At 46.1% G+C, this 22,265-nt stretch overlaps 1 protein-coding gene across 2 annotated transcripts in view; it reads right to left on the reverse strand.

Moving 5' to 3' along the window:
• Positions 1-19,134, reverse strand: part of HTRA2 (HtrA serine peptidase 2) — a 131,445-nt gene extending 112,311 nt beyond the window's left edge. For both annotated transcript variants that reach the window (XM_063925997.1, XM_063926002.1), the window contains exon 1: positions 18,811-19,134. In XM_063925997.1, coding sequence (XP_063782067.1) covers positions 18,811-19,121 — 311 coding nt within the window. In that variant the 5' untranslated portion in view covers positions 19,122-19,134. The remainder of the gene's footprint in view (positions 1-18,810) is intronic.
• Positions 19,135-22,265: the final 3,131 nt, after the last annotated feature.

The following is a 22,265-nucleotide window of genomic DNA, read 5'->3' on the forward strand; positions in this document are numbered from 1 at the left end:
ACTGTTCCCTGGACTATGCCCTTATCAGGAGATCGTCCAAGTAAGGGATAATTAAGACGCCTTTTCTTCGAAGAAGAATCATCATTTCGGCCATTACCTTGGTAAAGACCCGGGGTGCCGTGGACAATCCAAACGGCAGCGTCTGAAACTGATAGTGACAGTTCTGCACCACGAACCTGAGGTACCCTTAGTGAGAAGGGCAAATTTGGGACATAGAGGTAAGCATCCCTGATGTCCCAGGACACTATATAGTCCCCTTCTTCCTGGTTCGTTATCACTGCTCTGAGTGACTCCATCTTGATTTGAACCTTTGTAAGTGTTCAAAAAAATTTTTAGAATAAGTCTCACCTAGCCTTCTGGCTTCAGTACCACAATATAGTGTGGAATAATACCCCTTTTCTTGTAGTAGGAGGGGTAATTTAATTATCACCTGCTGGGAATACAGCTTGTGAATTTTTTCCCATACTGCCTCCTTGTCGGAGGGAGACCTTGGTAAAGCAGACTTCAGGAGCCTGCGAAGGGGAAACGTCTCGACATTCCTATCTGTACCCCTGGGATACTACTTGTAGGATCCAGGGGTCCTGTACGGTCTCAGCGCCATGCTGAGAACTTGTCAGAAGCGGTGGAACGCTTCTGTTCCTGGGAATGGGCTGCCTGCTGCAGTCTTCTTCCCTTTCCTCTATCCCTGGGCAGATATGATCTTATAGGGACGAAAGGACTGAGGCTGAAAAGACGGTGTCTTTTTCTGCAGAGATGTGACTTAGGGTAAAAACGGCGGATTTTCCAGCAGTTGCCGTGGCCACCAGGTCCGATGGACCGACCCCAAATAACTCCTCTTCCTTTATACGGCAATACACCTTTGTGCCGTTTGGAATCTGCATCACCTGACCACTGTCGTGTCCATAACATCTTCTGGCAGATATGGACATCGCATTTACTCTTGATGCCAGAGTGCAAATATCCCTCTGTGCATCTCGCATATATAGAAATGCATCCTTTAAATGCTCTATAGTCAATAAAATACTGTCCCTGTCAAGGGTATCAATATTTTTAGTCAGGGAATCCGACCAAGCCACCCCAGCTCTGCACATCCAGGCTGAGGCGATCGCTGGTCGCAGTATAACACCAGTATGTGTGTATATACTTTTTATGATATTTTCCAGCCTCCTGTCAGCTGGTCCTTGAGGACGGCCCTATCTATAGACGGTACCGCCACTTGTTTTGATAAGCGTGTGAGCGCCTTATCCACCCTAAGGGGTGTTTCCCAACGCGCCCTAACTTCTGGCGGGAAAGGGTATACCGCCCATAATTTTCTATCGGGGGGAACCCACGCATCATCACACACTTTATTTAATTTATCTGATTCAGGAAAAACTACGGTAGTTTTTTCACATCCCACATAATACCCTCTTTTGTGGTACTTGTAGTATCAGAAATATGAAACACCTCCTTCATTGCCTTTAACGTGTGGCCCTAATAAGGAATACGTTTGTTTATTCACCGTCGACACTGGATTCAGTGTCCCTGTCTGTGTCTGTGTCGACCGACTAAAGTAAACGGGCGTTTTAAAACCCCTGACGGTGTTTTTGAGACGTCTGGACCGGTACTAATTGTTTGTCGGCCGTCTCATGTCGTCAACCGACCTTGCAGCGTGTTGACATTATCACGTAATTCCCTAAATAAGCCATCCATTCCGGTGTCGACTCCCTAGAGAGTGACATCACCATTACAGGCAATTGCTCCGCCTCCTCACCAACATCGTCCTCATACATGTCGACACACACGTACCGACACACAGCACACACACAGGGAATGCTCTGATAGAGGACAGGACCCACTAGCCCTTTGGAGAGACAGAGGGAGAGTTTACCAGCACACACCAAAAACGCTATAATTATATAGGGACAACCTTATATAAGTGTTTTCCCTTATAGCATCTTTTTTATATATTTCCAACGCCAAATTAGTGCCCCCCCTCTCTGTTTTAACCCTGTTTCTGTAGTGCAGTGCAGGGGAGAGCCTGGGAGCCTTCCCTCCAGCCTTTCTGTGAGGGAAAATGGCGCTGTGTGCTGAGGAGATAGGCCCCGCCCCTTTTTCGGCGGCCTCGTCTCCCGCTCTTAACGGATTCTGGCAGGGGTTAAATATCTCCATATAGCCTCCGGAGACTATATGTGAGGTATTTTTAGCCAAAATAGGTATTCATTTGCCTCCCAGGGCGCCCCCCTCCCAGCGCCCTGCACCCTCAGTGACTGCCGTGTGAAGTGTGCTGAGAGGAAAATGGCGCACAGCTGCAGTGCTGTGCGCTACCTTTAGAAGACTGAGGAGTCTTCTGCCGCCGATTCTGGACCTCTTCTTACTTCAGCATCTGCAAGGGGGCCGGCGGCAAGGCTCCGGTGACCATCCAGGCTGTACCTGTGATCGTCCCTCTGGAGCTGATGTCCAGTAGCCAAGAAGCCAATCCATCCTGCACGCAGGTGAGTTCACTTCTTCTCCCCTAAGTCCCTCGTTGCAGTGATCCTGTTGCCAGCAGGACTCACTGTAAAATAAAAAACCTAAGCTAAACTTTCTCTAAGCAGCTCTTTATGAGAGCCACCTAGATTGCACCCTTCTCGGCCGGGCACAAAAATCTAACTGGCTTGGAGGAGGGTCATAGGGGGAGGAGCCAGTGCACACCACCTGATCGGAAAGCTTTACTTTTGTGCCCTGTCTCCTGCGGAGCCGCTATTCCCCATGGTCCTTTCAGGAACCCCAGCATCCACTAGGACGATAGAGAAATGTATATGATGCAGTATAGGGGGGTGTAGAAATGTATATGATGCAGTATAGGGGGGTGTAGAAATGTATATGATGCAGTATAGGGGGGTGTAGAAATGTATATGATGCAGTATAGGGGGGTGTAGAAATGTATATGATGCAGTATAGGGGGGTGTAGAAATGTATATGATGCAGTATAGGGGGGTGTAGAAATGTATATGATGCAGTATAGGGGGGTGTAGAAATGTATATGATGCAGTATAGGGGGGTGTAGAAATGTATATGATGCAGTATAGGGGGGTGTAGAAATGTATATGATGCAGTATAGGGGGGTGTAGAAATGTATATGATGCAGTATAGGGGTATATATATATATATATATATATATATATAATCAAATAAGTGGAGGTGCGGCACTCAGGGCTCAGGATAAAGAAAAGACGACAAACAGCATGTCTGCAACGTTTCAATCTTATTCAGATTTTCATCAGGCTTCCATATGGAAGCCTGATGAAAATCTGAATAAGATTGAAACGTTGCAGACATGCTGTTTGTCGTCTTTTCTTTATCCTGAGCCCTGAGTGCCGCACCTCCACTTATTTGATTACATTGTACCATGTTACTGTGAGGGCACCGGGTCAAGTTCATTTTCATGGAGGAGTGCCGGACTTACCATGCCATATATATATATATATAATGTCCCAGACCACAACCTGCTCGGGTGCCATCCATGAATCCAGACGGAATCACCTAATACCCACTCCAAATGGCGGCACTCCCAAGACTTGATATTGAAAATAAACAGACGAACTGCGTCCTGGTGTTCAACGTTTCAGTCCTACGACTTATCAAGAACATGTTCTTGATAAAAGTCGTAGGACTGAAACGTTGAACACCAGGACGCAGTTCGTCTGTTTATTTTCAATATCAAGTCTTGGGAGTGCCGCCATTTGGAGTGGGTATATATATATATATGATGCAGTATAGGGGGTATATATATGTATATGATGCAGTATAGGGAGGTATATATGTATAGTATGCAGTATATATAGGGGGTGTATATATGTATATGATGCAGTATAGGGGGTGTATATATGTATATGATGCAGTATAGGGGGTGTATATATTTATATGATGCAGTACAGGGGGTGTACATATGTATATGATGAAGTACAGGGGGTGTACATATGTATATGATGCAGTACAGGGGGTGTACATATGTATATGATGCAGTATAGGGGGTGTATATATGTATATGATGCAGTATAGGGTGTATATATATGTATATGATGCAGTATATACAGGGGGTATATATATGTATATGACGCAGTATAGGGGCATATATATAGATGTATATGATACAGTATAGGGTGTATATATATGTATATGATGCAGTATAGGGTGTATATATATGTATATGATGCAGTATAGGGAGGTATATATGTATATGATGCAGTATATACAGGGGGTGTATATATGTATATGATGCAGTACACGGGGGGTGTATATATGTATATGATGCAGTATAGGGGCATATATATATGTATATGATGCAGTATAGGGTGTATATATATATATATATATATATATGTACATGATGCAGTATAGGGAGGTATATATGTATATGATGCAGTATATATAGGGGGTGTATATATGTATATGATGCAGTATAGGGGGTGAATATATGTATATGATGCAGTATAGGGGGTGTATATATGTATATGATGCAGTATAGGGGGTGTATATGTATATGATGCAATACAGGGGGTGTATATATGTATATGATGCAGTATAGGGGTATGTTTATATGTATATGATGCAGTATAGGGGTATGTATATATGTATATGATGCAGTATAGGGGTATGTATATATGTATATGATGCAGTATAGGGGTATGTATATATGTATATGATGCAGTATAGGGGGTGTATATATGTATATGATGCAGTATAGGGGGTGTATATATGTATATGATGCAGTATAGGGGGTGTATATGTATATGATGCAGTACAGGGGGGTGTATATATGTATATGATGCAGTACAGGGGGGTGTATATATGTATATGATGCAGTATAGGGGGTGTATATATGTATATGATGCAGTATAGGGGGTGTATATATGTATATGATGCAGTATAGGAGGGTGTATATATGTATATGATGCAGTACAGGGGGGGTGTATATATGATGCAGTATAGGGGGTGTATATATGTATATGAAGCAATATAGGGGGGTGTATATATGTATATGATGCAGTATAGGGGGGTGTATATATGTATATGATGCAGTACAGGGGGTGTATATATGTATATGATGAAGTATAGGGGTATATATATGTATATGATGTAGTATAGGGGTATATATATATATATATATATATATATATATATATGATGCAGTACAGGGGGTGTATATATGTATATGATGAAGTATAGGGGTATATATATATATATATATATATATATATATATATATATATATATGATGCAGTATAGGGGGTATATATATATATATGATGCAGTATAGGGGGTATATATGTATATGATGCAGTATAGGGAGGTATACATGTATAGTATGCAGTATAAATAGGGGGTGTATATATGTATATGATGCAGTATAGGGGGTGTACATATGTATATGATGCAGTATAGGGGGTGTATATGTATATGATGCAGTATATGGGGGTGTATATGTATATGATGCAGTATAGGGAGGTATATATGTATTAGATGCAGTATAGGGGTTGTATATGTATATGATGCAATACAGGGGTGTGTATATATGTATATGATGCAGTATAGGGGGTGTATATATGTATATGATGCAGTACAGGGGGTGTATATATGTATATGATGCAGTATAGGGGTGTATATATATATATATATAATAAGAATTTACTTACCGATAATTCCATTTTCTCGTAGTCCGTAGTGGATGCTGGGGACTCCGTCAGGACCATGGGGTTTAGCGGCTCCGCAGGAGACAGGGCACAATAATAAAAGCTTTAGGATCAGGTGGTGTGCACTGGCTCCTCCCCCCATGACCCTCCTCCAAGCCTCAGTTAGGATACTGTGCCCGGACGAGCGTGCATAATAAGGAAGGATATTGAATCCCGGGTAAGACTCATACCAGCCACACCAATCACACCGTACAACCTGTGATCTGAACCCAGTTAACAGTATGATAACAACGAAGGAGCCTCTGAAAAGATGGCTCACAACAAGAATAACCCGATTTTTGTAACAATAACTATGTACAAGTATTGCAGACAATCCGCACTTGGGATGGGCGCCCAGCATCCACTACGGACTACGAGAAATAGAATTATCGGTAAGTAAATTCTTATTTTCTCTAACGTCCTAAGTGGATGCTGGGGACTCCGTCAGGACCATGGGGATTATACCAAAGCTCCCAAACGGGCGGGAGAGTGCGGATGACTCTGCAGCACCGAATGAGAGAACTCCAGGTCCTCCTCAGTCAGGGTGTGCCCCTGACCAAGTAGCAGCTCGGCAAAGTTGTAAAGCCGAGACCCCTCGGGCAGCCGCCCAAGATGAGCCCACTTCCTTGTGGAATGGTCTTTTACTGATTTTGGCTGTGGCAAGCCTGCCACAGAATGTGCAAGCTGAATTGTACTACAAATCCAGCGAGCAATCGTCTGCTTAGAAGCAGGAACACCCATCTTGTTGGGTGCATACAGGCTAAACAGCGAGTCAGATTTTCTGACTCCAGTCGTCCTGGAAACATATATTTTCAGGGCCCTGACAACGTTAAGTAACTTGGAGTCCTCCAAGTCCCTAGTAGCCGCAGGTACCACAATAGGTTGGTTCATGTGAAAAACAGAAAACACCTTAAGGAGAAATTGAGGATGAGTCCTCAATTCTGCCCTGTCAGAATGAAAAATTAAGTAAGGGCTTTTATATGATAAAGCCGCCCATTCTGACACACGCCTGACTGAAGCCAGGGCTAATAGAATCTTCACCTTCCATGTGAAATATTTTAATTCCACAGTGGTGAGTGGATCAAACCAATGTGACTTTAGGAAACTCAAAACAACATTGAGAACCCAAGGTGCCACTGGGGGCACAAAAGGAGGCTGTATATGCAGTACCCCTTTTACAAACATCTGAACTTCAGGCACTGAAGCCAGTTCTTTCTGGAAGAAATTCGACAGGGTCGAAATTTGAACCTTAATGGACCCTAATTTTAGGCCCATAGACAGTCCTGTTTTCAGGAAATGTAGGAAACGACCCAGTTGGAATTCCTCTGTAGGGACCTTCTTGGCCTCACACCACGCAACATATTTTCGCCAAATGCGGTGAAAATGTTTTGCGGTTACATCCTTCCTGGCTTCGACCAGGGTAGGGATGACTTCATCTGGAATGCCCTTTCAGGATCCGGCGTTCAACTGCCATGCCGTCAAACGCAGCCGCGGTAAGTCTTGGAACAGACAAGGCCCCTGCTGGAGCAGGTCCTCTCTTAAAGGTAGAGGCCACGGTTCTTCTGTGAGCATCTCTTGAAGTTCCGGGTACCAAGTCCTTCTTGACCCATCCGGAACCACGAGTATCGTTCTTACTCATCTCCTTCTTATGATTCTCAGTACTTTTGGTATGAGATGCATAGGAGGGAACACATACCCTGACTGGTACACCCACAGTGTTACCAGAGCGTCCACCGCTATTGCCTGAGGGTCCCTTGACCTGGCGCAATATCTGTCTAGTTTTTTTGTCAGGCGGGACGCCATCATGTCCACCTTTGGTTTTTCCCAACGGTTTACAATCATGTGGAAGACTTCCCGCTGAAGTCCCCACTCTCCCGGGTGGAGGTTATGCCTGCTGAAGAAGTCTGCTTCCCAGTTTTCCACTCCCGGAATTAACACTGCTGAGAGTGTTATCACATGATTTTTCGCCCAGCGAAGAATCCTTGCATTTTCTGCCATTTCCCTCCTGCTTCATGTGCCGCCCTGTCTGTTTACGTGGGCGACTGCCGTGATGTTGTCCCACTGGATCAATACCGGCTGACCCTGAAGCAGAGGTCTTGCTAAGCTTAGAGCCTTGTAAATTGCCCTTAGCTCCAGTATATTTATGTGGAGAGAAGTCTCCAGACTTGATCACACTCCCTGGAATTTTTTTTTTTTTCCTTGTGTGACTGCTCCCCAGCCACTCAGGCTGGCATCCGTGGTCACCAGGACCCAGTCCTGAATGTCGAATCTGCGGCCCTTTCATAGATGAGCACTCTGCAGCCACCGCAGAAGAAAACACCCTTGTCCTTGGAGACAGGGTTATCCGCTGATGCATCTGAAGATGCGATCCGGACCATTTTCCCAGCAGATTCCACTGAAAAGTTCTTGCGTGAAATCTACCGAATGGGATCGCTTCGTAAGAAACCACCATTTTTCACAGGACCCTTGTGCAATGATGCACTGATACTTTTCCTGGTTTTAGGAGGTTCCTGACTAGCTCGGATAACTCCCTGGCCTTCTTCTCCGGGAGAAAACATCCTTTTCTGGACTGTGTCCAGAATCATTCCTAGGAACATTAGACGTGTCGTCGGAAAAAGCTGCGATTTTGGAATATTTAGAATCCACTCGTGCTGTCGTAGAACTACTTGAGATAGTGCTACTCCGACCGCCAACTGTTCTCTGGACCTTGCCCTTATCAGGAAAGCGTCCATATTTCTTTTAGGAAGAATCATCATTTCGGCCATTACCATGGTAAAGACCCGGGGTGCCGTGGACAATCCAAACGGCAGCGTCTGAACTGATAGTGACAGTTCTGTACCACGAACCTGAGATACCCTTGGTGAGAAGGGCAAAATTTGGACATGTAGGTAAGCGTCCCTGATATCCAGTGACACCATATCGTCCTGGTTCGCTATCACTGCTCTGAGTGACTCCATCTTGATTTGAACCCTTGTATGTAATTGTTCAAATCTTTTAGATCTCACCGAGCCGTTTGGCTTCAGTACCACAATATAGTGTGGAATAATACCCCTTCCCTTGTTGTAGGAGGGGTACTTTGATTATCACCTGCTGGGAATACAGCCTGTGAATTTTTTCCCAATACTGCCTCCCTGTCGGAGGGAGACGTTGGTAAAGCAGACTTCAGGAACTTGTGAGGGGAAGACGTCTCGAATTTCCAATGTACACCTGGGATACTACGTGTAGGATCCAGGAGTCCACTTGCGAGTGAGCCCACTGCGTGCTGAAACTCTTGAGATGACCCCCCACCGCACCTGAGTCCGCTTGTATGGCCCCAGCGTCATGCTGCGGACTTGGCAGAAGCTGTGGAGGACTTCTGTTCCTGGGAATGGGCTGCCTGCTGCAGTCTTCTTCCCTTTCCTCTAACCCTGGGCAGATATGACTGGCCTTTTGCCCGCCTGCCTTTATGGGTACGAAAGGACTGAGACTGAAAAGACTGTGTCCTTTTCTGCTGAGATGTGACTTGGGGTAACAAAAGTGGATTTTCCAGCTGTTGCCATGGCCACCAGGTCCGATGGACCGCCCCTTTATACGGCAATACTTCCATGTGCCGTCTGGAATCTGCATCACCTGACCACTGTCGTGTCTATAAACATCGTCTGGCAGATATGGACATCACATCTACTCTTGATGCCAGAATGCAAATATACCTCTGCGCATCTCGCATATATAGAAATGCATCCTTAAAATGCTCTATAGTCAATAAAATATTGTTCCTGTCAAGGGTATCAATATTTTCAGTCAGGAAATCCGACCAAGCCCCCCCAGCGCTGCACATCCAGGCTGAGGCGATTGCTGGTCGTAGTATAACACCAGTATGTGTGTATATACTTTTTAGGATATTTTTCAGCTTCCTATCAGCTGGCTCCTTGAGGGCGGCCGTATCTGGAGACGGTAACGCCACTTGTTTTGATAAGCGTGTGAGCGCCTTATCCACCCTAAGGTGTGTTTCCCAACTCGCCCTCACTTCTGGCGGGAAAGGGTATACCTCCAATAATTTTCTATCGGAGGAAACCCACGTATCATCACACACTTTAATTTATCTGATTCAGGAAAAACTACAAGTAGATTATTCCCACCCTACATAATACCCTTATTTGTGGTACTTGTAGTATCAGAAATATATAACACTTCCTTCATTGCCCTTAACATGTAACGTGTGGCCCTAAAGGAAAATACGTTTGTTTCTTCACCGTCGACACTGAAGTCAGTGTCCGTGTCTGTGTCGACCAACTTCAAGCCCCTGACGGTGTCTGAGACGCCTGGACAGGTACTAATTTATTTGCCGGCCGTCTCATGTCGTCAACCGACCTTGCATCGTGTTGACATTATCACGTAATTCCTAAATAAGCCATCCATTCCGGTGTCGACTCCCTAGAGAGTGACATCACCAATACAGGCAATTTGCTCCGCCTCCTCACCAACATCGTCCTCCTACATGTCGACACACACGTACCGACACACAGCACACACACAGGGAATGCTCTGATAGAGGACAGGACCCCACTAGCCCTTTGGGGAGACAGAGGGAGAGTTTGCCAGCACACACCAAAAACGCTATAATTATACAGGGACAACCCCTTATACAAGTGTTTTCCCTTATAGCATTTTCACATATGTAATCATATCGCCAAATAAGTGCCCCCCCCTCTCTGTTTTAACCCTGTTTCTGTAGTGCAGTGCAGGGGAGAGCCTGGGAGCCTTCCTCACAGCAGAGCTGAGCAGGAAAATGGCGCCGTGTGCTGAGGAGAATAGGCCCCGCCCCCTAAAACGGCGGGCTCTTCTCCCGGAGTTTGTGAGATCTGGCAGGGGTTAAATACATCCATATAGCCTCAAGGGCTATATGTGATGTATTTTAGCCATAAAAAAGGTATAATACATTGCTGCCCAGGGCGCCCCCCCCCAGCGCCCTGCACCCTCAGTGACCGCTGGTATGAAGTGTGCTGACAACAATGGCGCACAGCTGCAGTGCTGTGCGCTACCTTATGAAGACTGAAAGTCTTCTGCCGCCTGTTTCCGGACCTCTGGACCTCTTCAACTTCGGCATCTGCAAGGGGGGTCGGCGGCACGGCTCCGGGACGAACCCCAGGGTGAGACCTGTGTTCCGACTCCCTCTGGAGCTAATGGTGTCCAGTAGCCTAAGAAGCAAATCCATCCTGCACGCAGGTGAGTTTTCTTCTCTCCCCTAAGTCCCTCGTAGCAGTGAGCCTGTTGCCAGCAGGACTCACTGAAAATAAAAAACCTAACTTAAACTTTTATTCTAAGCAGCTCAGGAGAGCCACCTAGATTGCACCCTTCTCGGCCGGGCACAAAAATCTAACTGAGGCTTGGAGGAGGGTCATGGGGGGAGGAGCCAGTGCACACCACCTGATCCTAAAGCTTTTATTATTGTGCCCTGTCTCCTGCGGAGCCGCTAAACCCCATGGTCCTGACGGAGTCCCCAGCATCCACTTAGGACGTTAGAGAAATATATATATATATATATATATATATATATATATATATATATATATATATATATATATGTATATGATGCAGTATAGGGGGTGTATATATATATATATATATATATATATATATATGATGCAGTATAGGGTGTGTGTGTATATATATATATATATATATATATATATGATGCAGTACAGGGGGTGTATATATGTATATGATGCAGTACAGGGTGTGTGTATATATATATATATATATATATGATGCAGTATAGGGGTGTGTATATATGTATATGATGCAGTATAGGGGGGTGTATAAATGTATATGATGCAGTATGGGGGTATATATATGTATATGATGCAGTATAGGGAGGTATATATGTATAGTATGCAGTATATATAGGGGGTGTATATATGTATATGATGCAGTATAGGGGGGTGTATAAATGTATATGATGCAGTATAGGGGGGTGTATAAATGTATATGATGCAGTATGGGGGTATATATATGTATATGATGCAGTATAGGGAGGTATATATGTATAGTATGCAGTATATATAGGGGGTGTATATATGTATATGATGCAGTATAGGGGGTGTATATATGTATATGATGCAGTATAGGGGGTGTATATATGTATATGATGCAGTACATGGGGGGTGTATATATGTATATGATGCAGTATAGGGGCATATATATGTATATGATGCAGTATAGGGTGTATATATATATATATGTATATGATGCAGTATAGGGAGGTATATATGTATATGATGCAGTATATATAGGGGTGTATATATGTATATGATGCAGTATAGGGGGTGAATATATGTATATGATGCAGTATAGGGGTGTATATATGTATATGATGCAGTATAGGGGGTGTATATGTATATGATGCAGTATAGGGGGTGTATATGTATATGATGCAGTACAGGGGGTGTATATATGTATATGATGCAGTACAGGGGGTGTATATATGTATATGATGCAGTACAGGGGGTGTATATATGTATATGATGCAGTACAGGGGTATGTATATATGTATATGATGCAGTATAGGGGTATGTATATATGTATATGATGCAGTATAGGGGTATGTATATATGTATATGATGCAGTATAGGGGTATGTAATTGTATATATGTATATGATGCAGTATAGGGGGTGTATATATGTATATGATGCAGTATATATAGGGGTGTATATATGTATATGATGCAGTATAGGGGGTGAATATATGTATATGATGCAGTATAGGGGGTGTATATATGTATATGATGCAGTATAGGGGGTGTATATATGTATATGATGCAGTATAGGGGGGTGTATATATGTATATGATGCAGTACAGGGGGGGGTGTATATATGTATATGATGCAGTATAGGGGGTGTATATATGTATATGAAGCAGTATAGGGGGGGTGTATATATGTATATGATGCAGTATAGGGGGGTGTATATATGTATATGATGCAGTACAGGGGGTGTATATATGTATATGATGAAGTATAGGTGTGTGTGTATATATATATATATATATATATATATATATATATATATATATATAATAAGAATTTACTTACCGATAATTCTATTTCTCATAGTCCGTAGTGGATGCTGGGGACTCCGTCAGGACCATGGGGGGGTAGCGGGCTCCGCAGGAGACAGGGCACATCTAAAAAAGCTTTTAGGTCACATGGTGCGTACTGGCTCCTCCCCCTATGACCCTCCTCCAAGCCTCAGTTAGGTACTGTGCCCGGACGAGCGTACACAATAAGGAAGGATCTTGAATCCCGGGTAAGACTCATACCAGCCACACCAATCACACCATACAACGTGTGATCTGAACCCAGTTAACAGTATGATAACAAAACGAAGTAGCCTCTAAAAAGATGGCTCACAACAATAATAACCCGATTTTTGTAACAATAACTATGTACAAGTATTGCAGACAATCCGCACTTGGGATGGGCGCCCAGCATCCACTACGGACTATGAGAAATAGAATTATCGGTAAGTAAATTCTTATTTTCTCTAACGTCCTAGTGGATGCTGGGGACTCCGTCAGGACCATGGGGATTATACCAAAGCTCCCAAACGGGCGGGAGAGTGCGGATGACTCTGCAGCACCGAATGAGAGAACTCCAGGTCCTCTGTAGCCAGAGTATCAAATTTGTAAAATTTTACAAACGTGTTCTCCCCTGACCACGTAGCTGCTCGGCAAAGTTGTAATGCCGAGACTCCTCGGGCAGCCGCCCAAGATGAGCCCACCTTCCTTGTGGAGTGGGCCTTTACAGATTTAGGCTGTGGCACGCCTGCCACAGAATGTGCAAGTTGGATTGTGCTACAGATCCAACGTGCAATCGTCTGTTTAGACGCAGGAGCACCCATCTTGTTGGGTGCATACAATGTAAACAACGAGTCAGTTTTTCTGACTCCAGCTGTCCTTGAAATATATATTTTTAATGCTCTGACAACGTCCAGTAACTTGGAGTCCTCCAAGTCGCTAGTAGCCGCAGGCACCACAATAGGCTGGTTTAAGTGAAATGCCGAAACCACCTTAGGGAGAAATTGAGGACGTGTCCTCAATTCTGCCCTGTCCGAATGGAATATCAGATATGGGCTCTTGTATGACAAAGCTGCCAACTCTGAAACTCTCCTGGCAGAAGCCAGGGCCAACAGCATGGTTACCTTCCATGTAAGGTATTTTAATTCTACCGATTTTAACGGCTCAAACCAATGAGATTTGAGAAAATTTAGAACCACGTTCAAATCCCACGGAGCCACTGGAGGCACAATTGGGGGTTGTATATGTAGTACACCTTTGACAAAAGTTTGTACTTCAGGCACTGACGCCAATTCCTTCTGGAAGAAAATTGATAAGGCCGAAATTTGAACTTTAATGGACCCCAATTTTAGGCCCATAGACAATCCTGCTTGCAGGAAATGTAAGAATCGACCCAATTGAAATTCTTCCGTTGGAGCCTTCTTGGCCTCACACCACGCAACATATTTTCGCCAAATGCGGTGATAATGTTGTACAGTCACTTCCTTCCTAGCCTTAATCAAGGTAGGAATAACTTCCTCTGGAATGCCCTTTTCTTTTAGAATCCGGCGTTCAACCGCCATGCCGTCAAACGCAGACGCGGTAAGTCTTGGAACATACAAGGTCCCTGCTGAAGCAGATCCCTTCTCAGAGGTAGAGGCCACGGATCCTCCGTGAGCATCTCTTGAAGTTCCGGATACCAAGTTCTCCTTGGCCAGTCCGGAGCCACCAGTATCGTTCTTACTCCTCTTTTCCGTATAATTCTCAGCACCTTTGGTATGAGAGGCAGAGGAGGGAACACATACACTGATTGGTACACCCACGGTGTTACCAGAGCGTCCACAGCTATTGCCTGAGGGTCTCTTGACCTGGCGCAATACGTGTCCAATTTTTTGTTGAGGCGAGACGCCATCATGTCTACCTTTGGTTTTTCCCAACGGTTCACAATCATGTGGAAAACTTCTGGATGAAGTCCCCACTCTCCCGGGTGAAGGTCGTGTCTGCTGAGGAAATCTGCTTCCCAGTTGTCCACTCCCGGGATGAACACTGCTGACAGTGCTATGACATGATTCTCCGCCCAGCGCAGAATCCTTGCCGCTTCTGCCATTGCACTCCTGCTTCTCGTGCCGCCTTGTCGGTTTACGTGGGCGACTGCCGTGATGTTGTCGGACTGGATCAACACCGGCTGACCCTGAAGCAGCGGTTTTGCCAGACTTAGAGCATTGTAGATCGCTCTTAGCTCCAGTATATTTATGTGAAGAGACGTCTCCAGGCTTGACCACACGCCCTGGAAATTTCTTCCCTTTGTGACTGCTCCCCAACCTCGTAGGCTGGCATCCGTAGTCACCAGGACCCAGTCCTGTATGCCGAATCTGCGGCCCACTAACAGATGGGCAGTCTGCAGCCACCACAGGAGAGACAACCTTGTTCTTGGTGACAGTGCTATCCGCTGATGCATGTGCAGATGCGATCCGGACCATTTGTCCAGCAGATCCCACTGAAATGTCCGTGCATGGAATCTGCCGAATGGAATCGCTTCGTACGAAGCCACCATCTTTCCCAGGACTCTTGTGCATTGATGTACTGACACCGTTCCTGGTTTTAGGAGGTTCCTGACAAGTTCAGATAACTCCCTTGCTTTTTCCTCCGGGAGAAACACCTTTTTCTGAACCGTGTCCAGAATCATTCCCAGGAACAGCAGACGAGTTGTCGGGGTCAATTGAGATTTTGGAAGATTCAGAATCCACCCGTGTTGCTGGAGCACTACCTGGGTTAGTGCTACACCGACTTCCAGCTGTTCTCTGGACTTTGCCCTTATCAGGAGATCGTCCAAGTAAGGGATAATTAATACGCCTTTTCTTCGTAGAAGAACCATCATTTCGGTCATTACCTTGGTAAAGACCCGAGGGGCCGTAGACAAACCAAACGGCATCGTTTGAAACTGATAATGACAGTCTTGTATCACGAACCTGAGATACCCTTGGTGTGAGGGGTAAATTGGGACATGCAGATAAGCATCCTTTATGTCCAGGGACACCATGAAGTCCCCGTCTTCCAGATTCGCTATCACTGCTCTGAGTGACTCCATTTTGAACTTGAATTTCTGTATGTACAGGTTCAAGGATTTCAGATTTAGAATAGGTCTTACCGAACCGTCCGGCTTCGGTACCACAAATAGTGTGGAATAATACCCCTTTCCCTGTTGTAGGAGGGGTACCTTGACTATCACCTGCTGAGAATACAGCTTGTGAATGGCTTCCAAAACCGTCGTCCTTTCTGAGGGAGACGTTGGTAAAGCAGACTTTAGGAACCGGCGAGGGGGAAACCTTTCGAACTCCAGCATGTAACCCTGAGATATTATCTGCAGGACCCACGGGTCCACTTGTGAGTGAGCCCATTGATAGCTGAAAATCTTGAGTCGACCCCCCACCGTTCCTGGGTCCGCTTGTAAAGCCCCAGCGTCATGCTGATGGCTTTGTAGAAGCCGGGGCGGGCTTCTGTTCCTGGGCAGGGGCTGCGTGCTGCCCTTTCTTACCCTTTCCTCTGCCTCTCGGCAGATAAGACTGTCCTTTTGGTCGCTTTTTATAGGAGCGAAAGGACTGCGGCTGAAAAGACGGTGTCTTTTTCTGTTGTGAAGGGGTCTGAGGTAAAAAGGTGGATTTGCCGGCAGTTGCCGTGGTCACCAGGTCCGAAAGACCGACCCCAAACAATTCCTCTCCTTTATATGGCAATACTTCCATATGCCTCTTGGAATCCGCATCACCTGACCACTGTCGCGTCCATAAACTTCTTCTAGCAGATATGGACATCGCGCTTACTCTTGATGCTAGAGTACAAACATCCCTCTGAGCATCTCGCATATAAAGAAAAGCATCCTTTAATTGCTCTATAGTCAATAAAATACTGTCCCTATCCAGGGTCTCAATATTTTCAGTCAGAGAATCCAACCACACTACCCCAGCACTGCACATCCAGGCTGAGGCTATTGCCGGTCGCAGTATAACACCCGTATGTGTGTATATACTCTTCAGTGTAGTTTCCAGCCTCCTATCTGCTGGATCCTTGAGGGCGGCCGTATCAGGAGACGGCAACGCCACTTGTTTTGATAAGCGTGTGAGCGCCTTATCCACCTTAGGGGGTGATTCCCAGCGCGCCCTAACCTCTGGTGGGAAAGGGTATAATGCCAACAACTTCTTTGAAATTAGCATTTTTCTATCGGGGGTAACCCACGCTTCATCACATACATCATTTAATTCCTCTGATTCTGGGAAAAATACAGGTAGTTTTTTCACCCCCCACATAATACCCCTTTTTGAGGTACCAGTAGTATCAGAGAGCTGCAAAGCCTCCTTCATTGCCGTGATCATATAACGTGTGGCCCTATTGGAAAATACGTTTACTTCCTCACCGTCGACACTAGATTCATCTGTGTCGGTACCCGTGTCGACTGACTAAGGTAAGGGACGTTTTACAGCCCCTGACGGTGTCTGAGATGCCTGAACCGGTACTAACTGGTTTGCCGGGCGTCTCATTTCGTCAACTGACTTTTGTAATGTGCTGACATTATCACGTAATTCCATAACCAAAGCCATCCATTCCGGTGTCGACTCCCTAGGGGGTGACATTACCATCATCGGCAATTGCTCTGCCTCCACACCAACTTCGTCCTCATACATGTCGACACACACGTACCGACACACACAGCAGCCACACAGTGAATGCTCTTATTGAAGACAGGACCCTCCTAGCCCTTTGGGGAGACAGAGGGAGAGTTTGCCAGCACACACCAAAAGCGCTATACAGTATATAACAACCCTAGAAGGTGTTGTTTTTATATATGCGCTCTCAATATATATTTATATCGCCAATTTATGCCCCCCCTCTCTTTGTTACCCTGTTTCTGTAGTGCAGTGCAGGGGAGAGTCGTGGGAGCCTTCCTCACCAGCGGAGCCGTGCAGGAAAATGGCGCCGAGTGCTGAGGAGAATAAGCTCCGCCCCTTTTCCGGCGGGCTTTTCTCCCGGTTTTTCTAATAAACTGGCCTGGGTTAAATACATACATATAGCCTTAATGGCTATATGTGATGTATTTATTTGCCTCTAAGGTACTCTATATTGCTGCCCAGGGCGCCCCCAGCAGCGCCCTGCACCCTCCGTGACCGAGATCCGTGAGCCGTGTAGCAACAATGGCGCACAGCTGCAGTGCTGTGCGCTACCTCTATGAAGACTGAAGTCTTCTGCCGCCTGTTTCCGGACCTCCGTTCTGCCGTTCTTCAGCGTCTGTAAGGGGGATCGGCGGCGCGGCTCCGGGACGAACCCCAGGCTGACCTGTGTTCCGACTCCCTCTGGAGCTCAGTGTCCAGTAGCCTAAGACTTCAATCCTCCTGCAGGCAGGTGAGTTGCAAGTCTCTCCCCTAAGTCCCTCGTTGCAGTGATCCTGTTGCCAGCAGGAATCACTGAGATTGAAACCTAAAAAAAAACTTTTCTAACTAGCTCTTTAAGAGAGCCACCTAGATTGCACCCTCTCGGACGGGCACAAAAACCTAACTGAGGCTTGGAGGAGGGTCATAGGGGGAGGAGCCAGTACGCACCATGTGACCTAAAAGCTTTTTTAGATGTGCCCTGTCTCCTGCGGAGCCCGCTACCCCCCCATGGTCCTGACGGAGTCCCCAGCATCCACTAGGACGTTAGAGAAATATATATATATATATATGATGCAGTACAGGGTGTGTATATATGTATATGATGCAGTATTGGGGGTGTATATATGTATATGATGAAGTATAGGGGTATATATATATATATATATATATATATATATATATGATGCAGTACAGGGGGTGTATATGTGTATATGATGCAGTATTGGGGGTGTATATATGTATATGATGCAGTATTGGGGGTGTATATATGTATATGATGAAGTATAGGGGTATATATATATATATATATATATATATATATGATGCAGTACAGGGGGTGTATATGTGTATATGATGCAGTATAGGGAGGTATATATGTATAGCATGCAGTATATATAGGGGGTGTATATAGGTACAGTATGCAGTATATATAGGGGGTATATACCTGCCCAGGATCTCGATGTTGACCACGGCCGGGGCTGTCTTCTCCGCCACATCGGCGATGAAGTTGAACACACGCCGGGGAGTTTGGGGCTCGGGTGCCGGGGGCTCGGGTTTGGCCGCTTCCACCTGATCCCGGAGACCCCAAATCCCCAGCCCGGCTCCAACCACCGCCCCGACCCCCAGCACCGCTCCCCGCCTGCCCGGTCCCCGCTCCTGCTGCCCGGAGCCCGCCCCCAACACCCGGAGACTGCGGCCTATACCGATCAGCGGCCGGAGCCTCCTCCACACAATGCTGCCCATGGGCGCCGCCATCTTCCCTGTAACCCCGCCCCGCTGCACTCTGACCCCGCCCAGCTTTATTACTCTCTACCTGACACACACATTATATACACACTATATATACCGTATACACACATCTTCCCCGCCCAGCTTTATTACTCTCTACCTGACACACACATTATATACACACTATATATACCGTATACACACATCTTCCCCGCCCTGCTGCCCTCTGACCCCGCCCAGCTTTATTACCCTCTACCTGACACACATTATATACACACTATATATACCGTATACACACATCTTCCCCGCCCAGCTTTATTACCCTCTACCTGACACACACATTATATATACACTATATATACCGTATACACACATCTTCCCCGCCCTGCTGCCCTCTGACCCCGCCCAGCTTTATTACTCTCTACCTGACACACACATTATATATACACTATATATACCGTATACACACATCTTCCCCGCCCTGCTGCCCTCTGACCCCGCCCAGCTTTATTACTCTCTACCTGACACACACATTATATACACACTATATATACCGTATACACACAACTTCCCCGCCCTGCTGCCCTCTGACCCCGCCCAGCTTTATTACTCTCTACCTGACACACATTATATACACACTATATATACCGTATACACACATCTTCCCCGCCCTGCTGCACTCTGACCCCGCCCAGCTTTATTACTCTCTACCTGACACACATTATATACACACTATATATACCGTATACACACATCTTCCCCGCCCTGCTGCCCTCTGACCCCGCCCAGCTTTATTACTCTCTACCTGACACACACATTATATACACACTATATATACCGTATACACACATCTTCCCCGCCCAGCTTTATTACTCTCTACCTGACACACACATTATATACACACTATATATACCGTATACACACATCTTCCCCGCCCTGCTGCACTCTGACCCCGCCCAGCTTTATTACTCTCTACCTGACACACATTATATACACACTATATATACCGTATACACACATCTTCCCCGCCCTGCTGCCCTCTGACCCTGCCCAGCTTTATTACCCTCTACCTGACACACATTATATACACACTATATATACCGTATACACACATCTTCCCCGCCCTGCTGCCCTCTGACCCCGCCCAGCTTTATTACTCTCTACCTGACACACACATTATATATACACTATATATACCGTATACACACATCTTCCCCGCCCTGCTGCCCTCTGACCCCGCCCAGCTTTATTACTCTCTACCTGACACACACATTATATACACACTATATATACCGTATACACACAACTTCCCCGCCCTGCTGCCCTCTGACCCCGCCCAGCTTTATTACTCTCTACCTGACACACATTATATACACACTATATATACCGTATACACACATCTTCCCCGCCCTGCTGCACTCTGACCCCGCCCAGCTTTATTACTCTCTACCTGACACACATTATATACACACTATATATACCGTATACACACATCTTCCCCGCCCTGCTGCCCTCTGACCCCGCCCAGCTTTATTACTCTCTACCTGACACACACATTATATACACACTATATATACCGTATACACACATCTTCCCCGCCCAGCTTTATTACTCTCTACCTGACACACACATTATATACACACTATATATACCGTATACACACATCTTCCCCGCCCTGCTGCACTCTGACCCCGCCCAGCTTTATTACTCTCTACCTGACACACATTATATACACACTATATATACCGTATACACACATCTTCCCCGCCCTGCTGCCCTCTGACCCTGCCCAGCTTTATTACCCTCTACCTGACACACATTATATACACACTATATATACCGTATACACACATCTTCCCCGCCCTGCTGCCCTCTGACCCCGCCCAGCTTTATTACTCTCTACCTGACACACATTATATACACACTATATATACCGTATACACACATCTTCCCCGCCCTGCTGCCCTCTGACCCCGCCCAGCTTTATTACTCTCTACCTGACACACACATTATATACACACTATATATACCGTATACACACATCTTCCCCGCCCTGCTGCCCTCTGACCCCGCCCAGCTTTATTACTCTCTACCTGACACACACATTTTCTCTGACGTCCTAGTGGATGCTGGGAACTCCGTAAGGACCATGGGGAATAGCGGCTCCGCAGGAGACAAGGCACATCTAAAGAAAGCTTTAGGATCACCTGGTGTGCACTGGCTCCTCCCCCTATGACCCTCCTCCAAGCCTCAGTTAGATTTTATGTGCCCGACGAGAAGGGTGCACACTAGGGGCTCTCCTGAGCTCTTTGTGAAAGTTTTAGTTTAGGTTTATTATTTTCAGTGAGACCTGCTGGCAACAGGCTCACTGCATCGAGGGACTAAGGGGAGAAGAAGCGAACTCACCTGCGTGCAGAGTGGATTGGGCTTCTTAGGCTACTGGACATTAGCTCCAGAGGGACGATCACAGGTTCAGCCTGGATGGGTCACCGGAGCCGCGCCGCCGGCCCCCTTACAGAGCCAGAAGAGCGAAGAGGTCCGGAAAAATCGGCGGCAGAAGACTTTCCTGTCTTCAGATAAAGGTAGGCGCACAGCACCGCAGCTGTGCGCCATTGCTCTCAGCACACTTCACACTCCGGTCACTGAGGGTGCAGGGCGCTGGGGGGGCAGCGCCCTGAGACGCAATAAATCGATAAAAACCTTATATGGCTAAAATAAATGCATCACATATAACTCCTGGGCTATATGGATGCATTTAACCCCTGCCAAAACATACAAGAAAACGGATGATAAGGACGCCGAGAAAGGGGCGGAGCCTATCTCCTCAGCACACTGGCGCCATTTTCCCTCACAGCTCAGTTGGAGGGAAGCTCCCTGGCTCTCCCCTGCAGTCACTACACTACAGAAAGGGGTTAAAAAAGAGAGGGGGGCACAAATTAGGCGCAGTATAAACAATACAGCAGCTATAAAGGGAAAAACACTTATATAAGCTTATCCCTGTATATATATAGCGCTCTGGTGTGTGCTGGCAAACTCTCCCTCTGTCTCCCCAAAGGGCTAGTGGGGTCCTGTCCTCTATCAGAGCATTCCCTGTGTGTGTGCTGTGTGTCGGTACGTTTGTGTCGACATGTATGAGGAGAAAAATGATGAGGAGACGGAGTAGAGTGTCTG

Source organism: Pseudophryne corroboree, chromosome 1 (genome assembly GCF_028390025.1).
Source record: "Pseudophryne corroboree isolate aPseCor3 chromosome 1, aPseCor3.hap2, whole genome shotgun sequence".
Taxonomy (NCBI): domain Eukaryota; kingdom Metazoa; phylum Chordata; class Amphibia; order Anura; family Myobatrachidae; genus Pseudophryne; species Pseudophryne corroboree.